The sequence below is a fragment of the Astatotilapia calliptera genome, chromosome 16, assembly GCF_900246225.1.
Source record: "Astatotilapia calliptera chromosome 16, fAstCal1.2, whole genome shotgun sequence".
Lineage (NCBI taxonomy): Eukaryota > Metazoa > Chordata > Actinopteri > Cichliformes > Cichlidae > Astatotilapia > Astatotilapia calliptera.
Window position 1 is genome coordinate 10,582,933 of NC_039317.1, and position 14,076 is coordinate 10,597,008.

The 14,076-nt window shown below is 41.5% G+C and overlaps 1 protein-coding gene across 1 annotated transcript in view; it reads left to right on the forward strand.

Annotated features, from left to right (window-relative positions):
- Positions 1 to 14,076, forward strand: part of plcl1 (phospholipase C like 1) — a 127,602-nt gene that overhangs the window by 104,818 nt on the left and 8,708 nt on the right. The window contains exons 8-10 of the mRNA XM_026146001.1: positions 469 to 831; positions 6,545 to 6,748; positions 13,867 to 13,942. Coding sequence (XP_026001786.1) covers positions 469 to 831; positions 6,545 to 6,748; positions 13,867 to 13,942 — 643 coding nt within the window. The remainder of the gene's footprint in view (positions 1 to 468; positions 832 to 6,544; positions 6,749 to 13,866; positions 13,943 to 14,076) is intronic.

Here is a 14,076-nt window from a genome sequence, read left to right on the forward strand (position 1 = left end):
ATTACAAGAAAATGAAAATCTGTTACATGCATTTTGGCCTTGGAAATCTTCTGTCATAAGGTTTCCAATTCAGAATGCCAATATAGGTAGAAATTCCATGTAAAGGGTTTAAATCTAACATTAACCCTATACCCCTGACCCTAAACAGATCTCAGATCTCATTTCAACCAAAAATTCATAGCAGATATCTGCTCTGAAAACCAGGGTAAATTTTTTTCTTCTTCTCTCCCTCAAGTATGAATAAAACTGTGTTTCAGTAAGAGCATGGATCAATAACCAGAATTAGACTTGGAATAATAACATTTAAATTATCCGAGATTTTCCCCCAGAAAGTCTTTTGAGGCAGACGAGGTGTGTTGCATTAATGTAGGTCAGTACTCTGCAAAGTGTTCACTGGCCGTGGTTTTATTTTTGCTCTGGTGCACAGCAGAATGGATTTCATCTCTTTTGTTCATTTCCTGTCCCCAGGTAAATATGCCCGAGCTGGCCTTGCTGCGTTTTGTGGTATTAGACGATGACTACATCGGAGATGATTTCATCGGCCAGTACAGCGTGGCCTTCGAGTGCCTTCAGCCTGGCTACCGTAATGTGCCCCTGCTGGGCCTGGCAGGAGACCCCTTACCTCACACCAGCCTGTTTGTCCACGTGGCAATCACCAACCGACGAGGAGGCGGGAAGGCCCAGCGGCGAGGTCTTTCGGTGCGGAGGGTGGGGAGACGGGGGAGAGAGTACGTCACAGTGAGGCACACTGGTATCAAGGTAGTGGATGAGACTTTTAAGTCAGCCAGTGGCCCTCTCAAAGAAGCGACGGACCTGCGGGAGGATGCTCAGGTGAGACTGGATGTGGACTGACTTTTGATAATATGTGCGACAGGCTTGTGACAGACCCAAGGTTCATTTACATTTCATAAATGAAAAATAAGCAAATATAAATATTTATTTATGAATATATAAATATATAATGTAAATAATATAAATATTTATTTTTATATAAATATATATAAATGACATCCAAACTTTGGTAAAATTATGTTCACTGGATGGCCTCAGAGGTGAAATAGGCTTGTGAACTGACCCAATGTTGATAGGATGCTTAAAAAGGGTGAATGGTGTAGGATTTTATGAATGTTCTGAAATTAGTAAATAGTAAAACTTTATTTATTTAGCGCCTTTCAAGCTATTGATCACAAAGTGCTGTGCAAAGGAAAACAAAAACATTAGACATCAGTACATCAAATCAGTCAGTTGTAAAAAGGTGTGTTTTTAATTGATTTTTAAAAAGCTCAAGAGGTTTGTGATGTCTGCAGACACAAACTAAGGAGGAAAGAGTTCCAGAGTCCTGGTGCTACTACTGAGAGGGCTCAGTCACCTTTAGTCACCTTTGGTTTTCAGCTTCGTACATGGCACAAATAGCAGGCTTTGGTCACCTTAGGGACCTGCTAGGAACATACAGATGTAAAAGTTCTTTGACGTAAGCTGGTGCTTGACCATTCAGAGTCCTGTAAGTGAGAACCAAGATCTTGAAATGTATTCTGGATTGAATGCCAACAGAGTCGGGCGAGTAGCGGTGTGAGGTGAGAAAACGTTGGTGTTTTGGCAGCAGCGTTTGTACAGTCTGCAGATGGTCCAGTGATGCTTTGTTTAGGCAGCTGAATAATGAGTTACAGTAATCTAGTCTTGAAAAACAAAAGCATGAATAACAGTTTCCAATTCTGTTTTTGAGATAATACTATTTAGCTAGGCAATACTTTTTAAGTGATAAAAACATGAACAAACCAGAGTCTGAATGTGACCATCTAAAGTAAAACCAGAGTCATAATTTACCCCAAGGTTCCCGATAAAAGGCTTGGCATAAGAGGCTAATAGATCAAGAGTTTCCATTATTAGAGTTGTATGCTTTTCTGGAGCAAAAACTAGAATTTCATTTTTTTTCCTCATTAAGTTGGAGAAAATTTTTATCCTTGTGTAAGAGATGCAGTTTTGATACCTTGTGCAGCTTAAAAGGATGTATAACTGAATATCATCAGCAGTGATATGAGATATCGTTAAAAGTGCTCAAAGTGTGCTAAAAAACAGAAATAATAAGGGCCCCAAAACCGAACCCTGAGGTACACCAAAACGAAGATGGCTTAAAGAAGACCTATAATTTGAAGTAGCTACACAAAAAGAATGATCAGAAAGATATGAAGTAAACCACTGTAAGGCAGATCCCATTATACTGGCCCAATACCTCAACCTGTCAAGCAAGACCTGGGGATCAACTGTATCAAAGACTGAGGTTAGGTCCAACATAAGGAGGACAGGACAGTTTCCTGTGTCACTTTGCACCAAAACACCATTAAAGATAAGAGAAGAGCTATCTCTGTTAATGTTCTTTAAAACAGCAGTTAGCTGCTTAGCAACATTTTTCTCAATAATAATTGGTCTATAGCTGCCCAAGAGAGAAGGGTCTAGTGTGGCTTTTTTAGGATAGGGTGACTAACCGCATTCTTAAAGTAAATCGGGACTTGACTCGAGGCCAGAGAGGAATTAACAATATGAGGGCTGATGGAGCGAAAAACATCTTTAAACAGGGAAGCAGGTAAAATGTCTAAACAACAACAGACTTTCACAGAGCCAACTGGGTTGGTTCAGGAAGAGAAACAAGTATAAAATGATCTAAATTTACAAGCTGAGCTGGGGCAGAAATGGACAGCTGACAGAGAAAGGTTATTTCTAATATGAGTGATTTTTTTTTAAATTTTCACAGTCGATGTCAGATGACATGGGAACAGCAGGTGAAGCAGGGGTAACAATGTTATTAATAAATAGTGTTAAACAGAACCTTAGGATTGCCTGTGCTTTTAGAAACCAGACTGGAGAACAGGCAGCCCTCGTTTCTCTAACAGAATTAGTAAAAGACACCAAAATATCTTTGACATAAATTAAATGAACTTGCAAACGACTTTTCCTCCACAAGTGTTCAGGTTTCCGGCAAGAACGCTTTAAAGAGTGGATAAGGCCATTAATCCACGGTGAGGATTTTAAAACAGATGCTGATCTCTTTGTAAAAAGGACAGACACTGTCTAAAATAGAAAGGCAATAGTGGTTAGTCAAGACATTTACATCACTAACAGGAGATAACAGTAAATTAAAAGCAACACAGTAATGATTAGAAATAACAACAGGGGCAGATAAGATCCATGTTAAAGCCCAAGGTTAAAACAAGAGGGTGTCCTTTTGTGTAAAAGAGGCCAGATACATGCTGGGTAAAATGAAAAGAGTTCATAAGGTTGATGAAACTCCTCGCAGAAAGAGTCGTCATCGATATGAATATTAAAATCACCAGAAATAACTAGTCTGGACAGATTCAGGGTGAAAGACAAAAAGTAATTTGAAAATACTTTGATTTGACCGCGTCATTGGTACACTATAGCGCATGAAATAAAATTCTCGAACTTTAAAGAGCAGCAGCTCAAACGAAGAGAAGTGACTGACTTTGGATGAATGGCTGGGAAACACCGCAGCAAGGCCTTCTCCTCAGCCCGACGTCCGTGGCTGGCTGATTAAAGAATAACCCTCCGGGCACAGCTCAATGAGGGATGCATAATCTGAGTCGTGCTGCCAGGTTTCAGTGAGCAGTAAGAAGTCCAGTTTTTTGGAGCTCAGCTCTCAGGTAGAATTAGACTTGTCTGTAGAGTGAATAAGAGAGTGGGGGAGGAGGAGGAGGAGGACGAGGCAGCGACAAAGGAGTCAGTGAGAAGAGTGGAGGAGGATTATAAATACCAGCGAAAATAGAACCTGGTCGCTCAGCTCCCACCATCTTATCACTGAACACCAACATGTATGGGTGGGCAATGTGAAAAGAATCCTTTTTTGCACTGGATCTGTTTTTAGAGAGGTATATTGTGATGTTAATATATACCTTATACCCATATATGTGTTGAAACTAGGACTTTCTTGTTCCTGGAGGTAGCGGCTCTGTGCATAAAACCAGTTGTTTAGGTACTCCAATACAATCCAATGCCTCTATACCATTTACCAAAACTGGTTTGACCCAATGATAGGCTAAATCCCAGAAGGCATGACGTGACCTTATGTGAACGATAATCCAGAATCAGCCCAGTTACACTGGCCAAAGCCCAGGTGCTGAAAACGAACGAGGCGTATGTAGTGTCCAAACTGATACTCACACACATAATACACAGTCCCTCTGAACACTGTTAGTGAGCCACAGTGAAGTGTGGCCACACCAGGCCTTAATCAATTCACCTGACTACGTGATTCAGATGACCTGGAATAGCAACTTTAAAGTATAGCAGAAGGCAGGGGACAGAAATACTTGTGCTTTTCTTCTTTCATTCACTAAAAAGTTTTGATATGAAATACTTGCTAAATATAATTTTACAATGTAAAATAGAAAGAAATTAACTGGGAATGTTTAAAAGCACAAAGCAGGATAAGACAGATAAGTCAGTATTTAGGCATTACTGTATAAGATAAGATACAGCCAGGAGTTCGTGGAGACCACCCATGCAGTTAAAAGAGTCAGTATTGGACTTAAAAGACCTAAACGATGTAACTTCTTGGTCTGAAGCCAAACAAAAAGACTTCCAATTGTGTAGAAGTTTAAGGACGAACAGCCCTCGCCTACTTTGCTGTGTGACCTACAGTATAAACTTAGCAGGTGATGTTATAGTCTTAATCACTAGTTACAGCAATTCAGTTCAATTTTATTTACATTGCATCAAATCACAACAATAGCTGCCTCAGTGAGCTTTATAGTGTAAGGGAAAGACCCTACAATAATACAGAGAAAACCCACAAAATTAGACAACCCCCTGTGAGCATGGAAATGGCGACAGTGGGAACGAAAAAATCCCTTTGAACGCGAAGAAACCTCTGTCAGAATCAGGCTCAGGGAGGGGCAGCCATCAGCCATGACCGGTTTTTGGTGAGCTGTGGACGACGAGACAAAAGATACACTGTGGAAGACAGCCAGAGATTAGTAACAACTAATGATTAAAAGCAGAGTTAAAAAACACTCAGTGCATCATTGAAAGCCTCCAGTTGCCAAAGACTTAGAGAGATTTAAAACTAGAGAGCATGTCTGTTTCCTGAATCCAAACTGAAGGCTGGTTTCACACAAGAGGAGTCTGAAAGCTGAAGGCTCTGCCTCCCATTCCACTTTTAAATATCATAGGAACCACAAGTAAACCAGCAGGCTGATAATGAAGTGCCCTGTTGGGGTGATATGATACTATGAGCTTCTTAAGATGGGGCCCAGTCTATGATATGTTTATTGGCTTAGACCTGGTTTCAAAATACCAAGATGGAGATGGCAAAACCACTTCACTAACCAGTTGGTGACTTCATGGCAGCTGTATCCTTTATATACAGTCTGTTTGTAACTGCTGTTAAGTTCACAATATCAATTTAAAATCTTCTCAGATGTCAGAGTCCCAACGTGTTTCTGTTGGTTCAAACTATCCTCTAATATCTTCAGCTTCCTAATAGAACAACCACAGTTTTTAAAAAATGTCCAGGAGGACAATCAGCCACATTAATGATGGAGGAATCAGAGTGCCCACGATAAATGCGGCTATTATGAACACACACATGATTTTCCTGCTATGATGCGACAGAAATGTCTGCTTGTGTGTAATGTTTGGGTGACTGCACGGTTTCATCCATGTAGTGTAGGTCTGTGAATTTAAAAACTGGAATGAATCTCTGGTTGAAAAATGTCAATCCTTTTCAGTGGAAAGCAGAGAGCAAATTTCCTGCCATCTCATTGATCATCCAATCCCACCCAGTCAGTCTGTCAGACACACTCCCACACAAACCCACGCACACACACCGAGTGCTACGCAGAAACACTTTTTACTCACTCAGAAACTGCTTTTAATCCTCCTGCTTCAGTCTCATTGTACACCCTGCTTCTCTCTGTCTCTCTGCCATGAGTCCAGCTGTGGGCTCATCTGCCACAGATATTATTCATCATGCTTCTCTGTGTCTGTCACATTCACAGACACAGATGCACTTACACACAGGTGGAGCATGATAATTGCTAGTCCAGTTGGGGATGTGGCAAGTGGCAAATGGCATTCAGTGCAACAGCAGAGGCTTTATATTCTAGTGCTCATACATGCAGAAATAAACCTTTTACCTTTGTTATGAAGTGACCCTGAATGGCAGTTCAGCAAATGAGTCCTTTAATCTGTCACACTCAAATCTGTGAACCATCCCGATCTTGCATCCCCCCATCCAACACACACTCTAATTGCTTTGATTTCCTGTTCCAGATTTATGCCATATTGTCTCCTTTTTTTGCTAAATGCGCTTAAGCTTAGACTGATTTCACTGGATTAAAGGCAGCAGTGAGTGCCATATTGATTTAATTCACAAGGGAGACAGCAGATGACAGGGGAAGGGAGGGGAAGTGAGCGGGCCGTGTCATGATTTTTGGCTTTTCCCAGCTTAATCTTACAGCCGGAACTGTACATCAGATCTAACACTATTTTCCCTCTCTTCTCTGTCTGTTTACCTTCACACCATTTCCAGAGCACCACAGCCAGTTTCAAAGAGCAGTGTGGGCTCCCCACTGTGGCCAAACTGAAGCAGTGCATCCAGACCTTGGGCACGAGGCTACAGAGTCCTGAGGGCACTATGGGGGCCACCATGGTTCTGAAGGATGGCTATCCATGTCTGGAGCCCCTGGTCGGCCTCTCGGAACCAACTCGCAAACTGCTCGCTGCTTATGAAACGGTCAGTAAGACACATTTATTGAGCTAACTGCTTCCTTAAAAAAGAAAGTTGCATTAATTCCTGTCTTGTGCAAACATGAAGAAAAATTTCTGACGAACTGCACAGACAAATATCGCTGTGAACTGCATCGTAGTTGCTCTAGGAAAATGATTGTAACTGGCCAATCCTGTTTATGATGCAACACTTTTTAGACCATCAGCTTGCACTCGTCATAGTGGTGTAACCTACGTTTTTGCTGCAAGCTGGAGGTCATGAGTCAAAAAGTATTTGCCCTTTTTCCTGATTTCTTAGATTTTTGCATATTTGTCACACTTTGCCCAACCATGAACCATTCTGCTCTCTGCTAGAAAATCTGCAAGGATAATTCCCAGTCATTTCATGCCCTGACGCTCATGCATGTTTATGTTATGCAGCAGGAGAAAGGTCTGAAACAAACCAGCAAGTCCACCTCTCGATGGCTCTAAACCCCCCCAAAACAAAACAAGTCCAGACTCACCGTTTATTCTGATCTTAAGGCGCTTAAACAGACGAATTAAGACAATCCTCTGCAAAAGAGTGGGCCAAAATTCCACCACAACTAGTTATTAGGTTTAGGGGACATTACTTTTTCACGTGGTCTTTTAACAAAGGCAATCATTATTTAAAACTTGGATTTTGCATTTTCTTGGATTATCGTGGTCCAATATTAAAATTAGTTTAATGAGCTGAAGCATGGAAGTGTGATAAATATGCCAAAAAATATGAACTCAGTTGGGGGCTTATAGGGCTTTACTCTCTCTTCACTATGACGGACCGGTGCAGCGTCCACATCACTGCAGCCGCAGCACCAATCCATCTCCCTTCTCCCGTCACTCGTGAACAAGACCCTGAGATACTTAAACTCCTCCACTTGGGGCAAGAACTCGTCCCTGACCCGGAGTGGGCACTCCACCCTTTTCCGGCTGAGGACCATGGCCTCAGATTTGGAGGTGCTGATTCTCATTTTCACTGCTTCACACTTGGCTGTGAAACGTTGCAGTGCGAGCTGGAGGCCATCACCCGATGAAGCCAACAGAGCCACATCATCTGCAAAAAGCAGAGATGAGCTCCTGAGACCACCCAAGTGAAAGCCTTCTGCCACTTGGCTACGCCTAGAAATTCTTTCCATAAAAAGTATGAACAGAATCGGTGACAAAGGGCAGCCCTGGCAGAGCCCATCACCCACCGGGTGTGAGTCTGACTTGTTGTCTGACTATGCGGACCAAGCTCTTGCTACGAATGCCTTCTCCAAGTCCACAAAACACATGTAGTCTGGTTGGGCAAACTCCCATGCTCCCTCAAGTATCCTTGAGAGGATCAAGAGCTGGTCCAGTGTTTCACGACCAGGATGAAAACCACATTGTTCCTCCTGTATCCGAGGTTCGACTAACAGACGGACTCTCCTCTCTAGCACCCTGGCATAGACTTTCCCAGGGAGGCTGAGGAGTGTGATGCCACTGTAGTTGGAACACACCCTCCGGTCCGCCTTCTTAAAGATGGGAACCACCACCCCGGTTTGCCAATCCAGAGGTGCCCCCCTGATCTCCACGAAACATTGTAAAGGCTTGTCAACCAGGAAAGCCCTACAACATCCCGAACCTTCAGGATAGTAGGGTCTTCCGTAGGGTCTTGACATGGAAGACCCTACCAGGGGACAGAAGCCCCCGGACAACATAGCCCCTGGGATCCCTGGGACACACAAACCCCACCACCACGATAAGGTAGCGATTCACGGAGGGGGTTAGACTAATAATCATTAGTAATCTCCAGGTCTGGATCAAACCATAAGCTGGGGACTGAAGTTTAGGTTTGAATAATGCTCCTGGTTAGCTTCCACCTGGTGGTTTCTCAGTCACCAGGACCTAGAATGTCAGTTAAACCACACCCAGTCTCAGACATAGCTTTCTTTGAGGTCAAATGTCAACCTAATTTTCAGTAGTTGTTTTTTTTTTTCAAAACAACCATCTGCACCAATCAGAAAGAGTGAATTTAGCCAATGAAATCATAAATATAATGATTATGAGACTTGACATGCTAGGTGTTTGCAGTGCTAATTTTAACTGTGCTTTGTGAGACCTACGTATATGTAGTTAGACCATGATATGTATCTTCCTGAGCTCTGTGTCACTTACGAGCTCCTCATTATGCTGCTCTTGCTAATTTTGCTCCTTTGGCTGAAACCTTTAGCATCAGAAACTTTTCCACAGTTTGTGAAGTTTTTTTTTGACATCTAACACTGCATCACTGAGTGTGCAGACCTTTGCTTACGTACATTTGCATCGTCTATAGGCATTAATTATACAGCAGCTCTGTGGTGACATGCATGAAACCGTCACCCACGAGCACGCACACACACACACACACACACACACACACACACACACACACACACACACACACACACACACACACACACACACACACACACACACACACACCTCCTACTCAATCTCCTCTTGCATTAGATCAGGACGAGACTCTCCCACCTCTTTTAGTGCTCAGCTATTTACTCCTACACATACCTCAGAACAATGTGGTTATTTACGTATGTGAGTGCAGCTGATGATGTTTGCGGCAAAACCCAGCAAATGCAGCCCAGCAGGTCAGTGTCATGATGCCATAGTTGGTGTGATCTCCAATCAAACATCACACCTCTTCAGCCTTTCTGAGCACAAACACACAGCGCTCAGTCACCACACAAAAAGCTCCCTCTCTCTTCCTGTATTCAGCCCTTTTTTCCCTTTTTATTTCTTTCAGTGATTTGAGGCAACCTGACTGATTTAAATGAGAAAATATAGTTACAACTCTTGCTATAGTTAGTTTAGCAAATTCTTCATTATTTAGAGATAGCAATGACATCAGTATGTTCCCATGTTGCAGAACTTTGCCGTACTAACCCAAGCTGCTTGGTCTGCAGTGCTGTTTAAGTGGGTGGTACGTGTCATCCACAGGGATACCAGGACCCAGAGTGTTCCAGCAGAACACTGATGTAATTAGAAGAAAATCGAGGATCAGTTACTTGATTTTATATAAGTTTAATGTAAAATGTCATCATTTGTTTCACCCAATGATTTAGGTTAGGTTATTTTAAAACAAAGAAAAACAGTACCTGTTTACATCAAGGAAGATGGAACCTGCTCAAAACCTACTTAAGAGTGATCAGTTCATTACCATAGTCTAATATTTTCAGCTCTGTTGTATTTCATATCTGCACAAGCTGTGATCAGAAAGTTGTATATTGTCTCAGCCCAGGACACACTGACAAAAGAGATTCTTAATATCAAGAGATTAAGTACACTGTTAAAAAGTTATTTTGCTTGTATTTAAGCTACAGTACATGCCTGTATGTCATTTTGCTCTCAGTTTTGTATCATGTATATAAGTAACTGAGAGATTAGAGTACGTACTGTACGCCTGAGTATCAGTGTAATGGTGAGAGAGTTGACTTGGAAGTGACAGGCAACCAATGTTACATCAGCAGTTACATCAACACACTTTTTTGCTTCATTCAGTGTTTTTTTTAACGTACTGCATAACACCCTGCACATATAAACGATATACCCCCTAAAGAGTATCCATACTACATTTTGTAAACAAAGAAAGACATTTTGTAAACAAAATCTCTGGGGATAATCTGTACCCGACCAGGTGATTTAGCCATGTATAAAGAGAGCCTATTAACTTATTACCTATCGTTAATTTTATATGCATGTCTTTAGAGTGTGGGAGGAATCTGGAGTATGCCCACTCAGAGAGGTGTAGCACGAATATCCAAATTCCACACAGAAAGGCCCAGATGACCGGGGCTTTTAATACTTGATAATAAGTTGCCCATTTAGCTGATCTCTCCATCTCTGGACTTGTTCTACTATATTTAGATTGCTCTCTGGAAGTCCCATTCTTTTCCGTTACATTTTTAATCTCCTCCAGTGTGTAAAAACAGCTGCACTTTGACTTGATTTTAAACTTAAGGAACAAGAACAAAGTACCAGAAAGGTTCTGGTCATTTACATTGAAAGCTATCCCTCAGAACCCTCATGACATTACAGTAGAACTGATGCCTGGACATTGTGACTCTGAGGGAAGAACAACCTCGTGAATGTCTCAAATAATATTAGCATGGCCGTGGACACGCTCTTGACTTTATGTGCCACCTTTGGGGGAAAACAGCTGGAGGCACGCCTCTCAACGCCAACGATGATCCTTCACGATGATTTTTGCTCTCTGTCTGGTTCAGAGTGCACAGTGCTATTTTACATCGTTTCCTAATAGTCATAATGGGACTTCCAGGAAACCTTGAGATTCAAAACCTTAATCTGTAGCCCTGAGATTCCCAGGAGAGTATCTGGAAGAAGAAAATGGTCACATTTAAATCAGGTAAAGGTTAGATCTTGTATGGCCCAGACTATGTGATATGTCACATTTTCAAATACACTACACTAAAATATTGGGCCACACCTCTTAATCTTTGAATTCAGGTGTTTTTAGGCCCTTATATCCTTATATCTGCACAAAGTCAAACACTGAGCAATGCAATCTTCCTTTATAAACATTTATGAATAAATGGATTGTTGTAAAGAGTCTGGGATGCTACTGTTGCAAAAAGTCAGTTTGTGAAATGTCTTCCGTAAATAGTCCATGATCAGTGGTATTATTGCATCAACTGGAGCATTCTGCTAGTTTGTACAAGTAAGAGCACTCCCAGAGCTACAAAATGACCTTGAGCTGGCCACAGGTATGAGTGTTTGGTCACAGGCAGAACAATGTTTGCCAAACCTGCTATGACAATCAGAAACAGACTTGAAGAGGTTGGCCTGGGGCCCAGGCACTCTTAAGTGAGCGCTGAACTCGACGCCTGGCACGTTGGAGCCCAGTTGGTATTTGCCATAGAATGCAAGAATTGGCAGGTCCACCACTGGGTCCCTGTGTCTTTCACAGACAGCAGGTTCATCCTGAGCACATGTGACAAACGTGGAAGGGTCTGGGGGAGCTTCGAACATTATCCTGCCTGTGATGTCGTTCAGCATGACTGGTTTGGTGGTGCGTCAGTGATGGTCTTGGCAGGCATATCCATGGAGGGATTGCTTAGTTCTCTACACACTAGGCAACAGCACCTTGACTGAGTTTTGATATCCAGATATAATCCTTGGACTCATTGTCAGAACCCGTGCTGACGCATGGGTTCCTCCAACAATGCTCGGCCTCATGTGGTGAGAGTATACAGGCAGTTCCTCCATTGACTGGCCAGCCTGGTGCAGATCTGGGAGGAGACCCCTGGACACCATCTGTTGTCTCGTTTGGAGCATGCCCTGATATTTTCAGGCATGCATACAACCACATGTTGGCCATACAAATTACCATTTTAAGCGAAAATGGTGAAAATAGTGAGATTTTGACAAAATCAACTAGTCTGCTGCATAATTTTTTTCACTTTTCGGGGTGTCTTTGAATTCAGCCCTCTGCAAGTTGATAATTTTCATTTCCATGAAGCGATGTGGCCTAACATATTATTCAGTCCATATGAGTCCAGATATCCAGCATGATACTTTTCCCTCATTTACTTCCAATGTGCTTGCAAAGGGTTCGCTTAAAGACTTCCACAGACTCCTAGAGGTAATGGACGGGAACTAAATTTCAGTCTGGCTTTAGAAAAATCCAAACACATTTGAGAAAAAGTGTTACTTAGAGTTATTCATGACACTTTGTTGAGTGCAGACAGGGTAATCGTACTGCTACACTGTTAAAAAAACATCTTAAAAAAATGGTAATATTCCGGCAGCTGGGGCGCCAAAATACTACCGTAAAATAACATCCATAGCATTACATTTGAATTCAACAGTTCGATCTTTCCAATAACGGACAGATATTTGTGAAATCATGATACATTTCTGAATATATTTTTACAATCTAAATATGCATATGTACAAAAAAATATATTTAAAAAACAAGTAAATTGTGTTTTACTATATGTACAGTGATGTTATGTTATTTTACTTTTGACATGTAAGATCACAGTCTACTTATGTAAATTTAATGATATTCTAGAAAGACAGTACAAAACTGTAAAATATACAGTAAGATACTTTGACATTACTATTTTTTGGAACAGTGTATTTTGCTACACCCGGCAGCATGCATTTAGTCTTTTATCCCCAACGCTGTTGCACAAACGTCCTTTTACCATTCGGTTGGTACAATCAGTGTCTCATCTTAAATAACTTGTGCCATCCATAAAGTTTGGGACAAAGATCATTTTTGTTTTTTCTCTGTACATCATCACATTGGATTGTAAATCAAACAATCAGTATGTGATAAGTTCAGACTTTGGGCGTTAATTTAAGGGGTTTTACATGCACAGTTTCAAGATTACAGCCAATTTTATCCCCAGTCCCCCAGTTTCAGATGTTCAAAATTAATGAGAGAATCTAACATGAATTTCAATATAAAAAGGTTTTAATACTTGGAGAAAAAGCCGATGTCCACCTGAAGTCAAATATTCTGTTTCCTCCCGTGAAATGCTTCGATGTTGTGAAGTTCTTTTTCTCAACCATGGAAATAATTCTGTCTACAAGCAGCTTCAGACCTTTTGGTGCACCACACTGATGATTTAGCCTAATCTCTCTCTCTGAAAGATTTGTTTTGTCTCTAATGATGGCCTCCTTCACCTGCCCTCACATCTCTTTGGGCATCACCTTTAAAATGACATTAATGTTACTGTGACAATCTTTAAAATACAAATTGAACATTGTGAATCAACTTCAGATATTATGTCCACTTCATTTGACATGAAATACGAGGCAAAGGGCCTCACATGGCCACATGGCCGCAAAACTACTTGTCAGTCAATTGTCCAATTAATTTGAACCTCTGAAAATGGAAGTTTGTAAAACCTCTTGCATTTAAGCTGAAAGTCTGTACTTGAGTCTCAACACAGTGGTGCCTCTGCATATCACTGCAGTAGATGCAGTAGCAATAACATTCATTACTTTTGTCCATATATTGTACTGCCTTCTGAATACTTGACATAGTATTTTTCATAAACCTTGAACATATAAAAGGACCAAAAAGTGAACATAGAAATTGTCTTCCTGTTTGTTCAGATGATTGCTGCCCAGAAACAGCTGATCGAGAATGCTGATGCAGTACAGGAGAGGATCGCTCAGGTGCAGAGGGAAGGTAAAGTATGCAGAGATGGATGAAAGGCTGCGTGGCTGGTGTGAGTGTCGTTTTGATCAGGTCTCATGAATAAAAGATCTGCAGCATGGGATATTCCCAAATTCTAACAAATCATCAAATAAGCAAGTCTGACT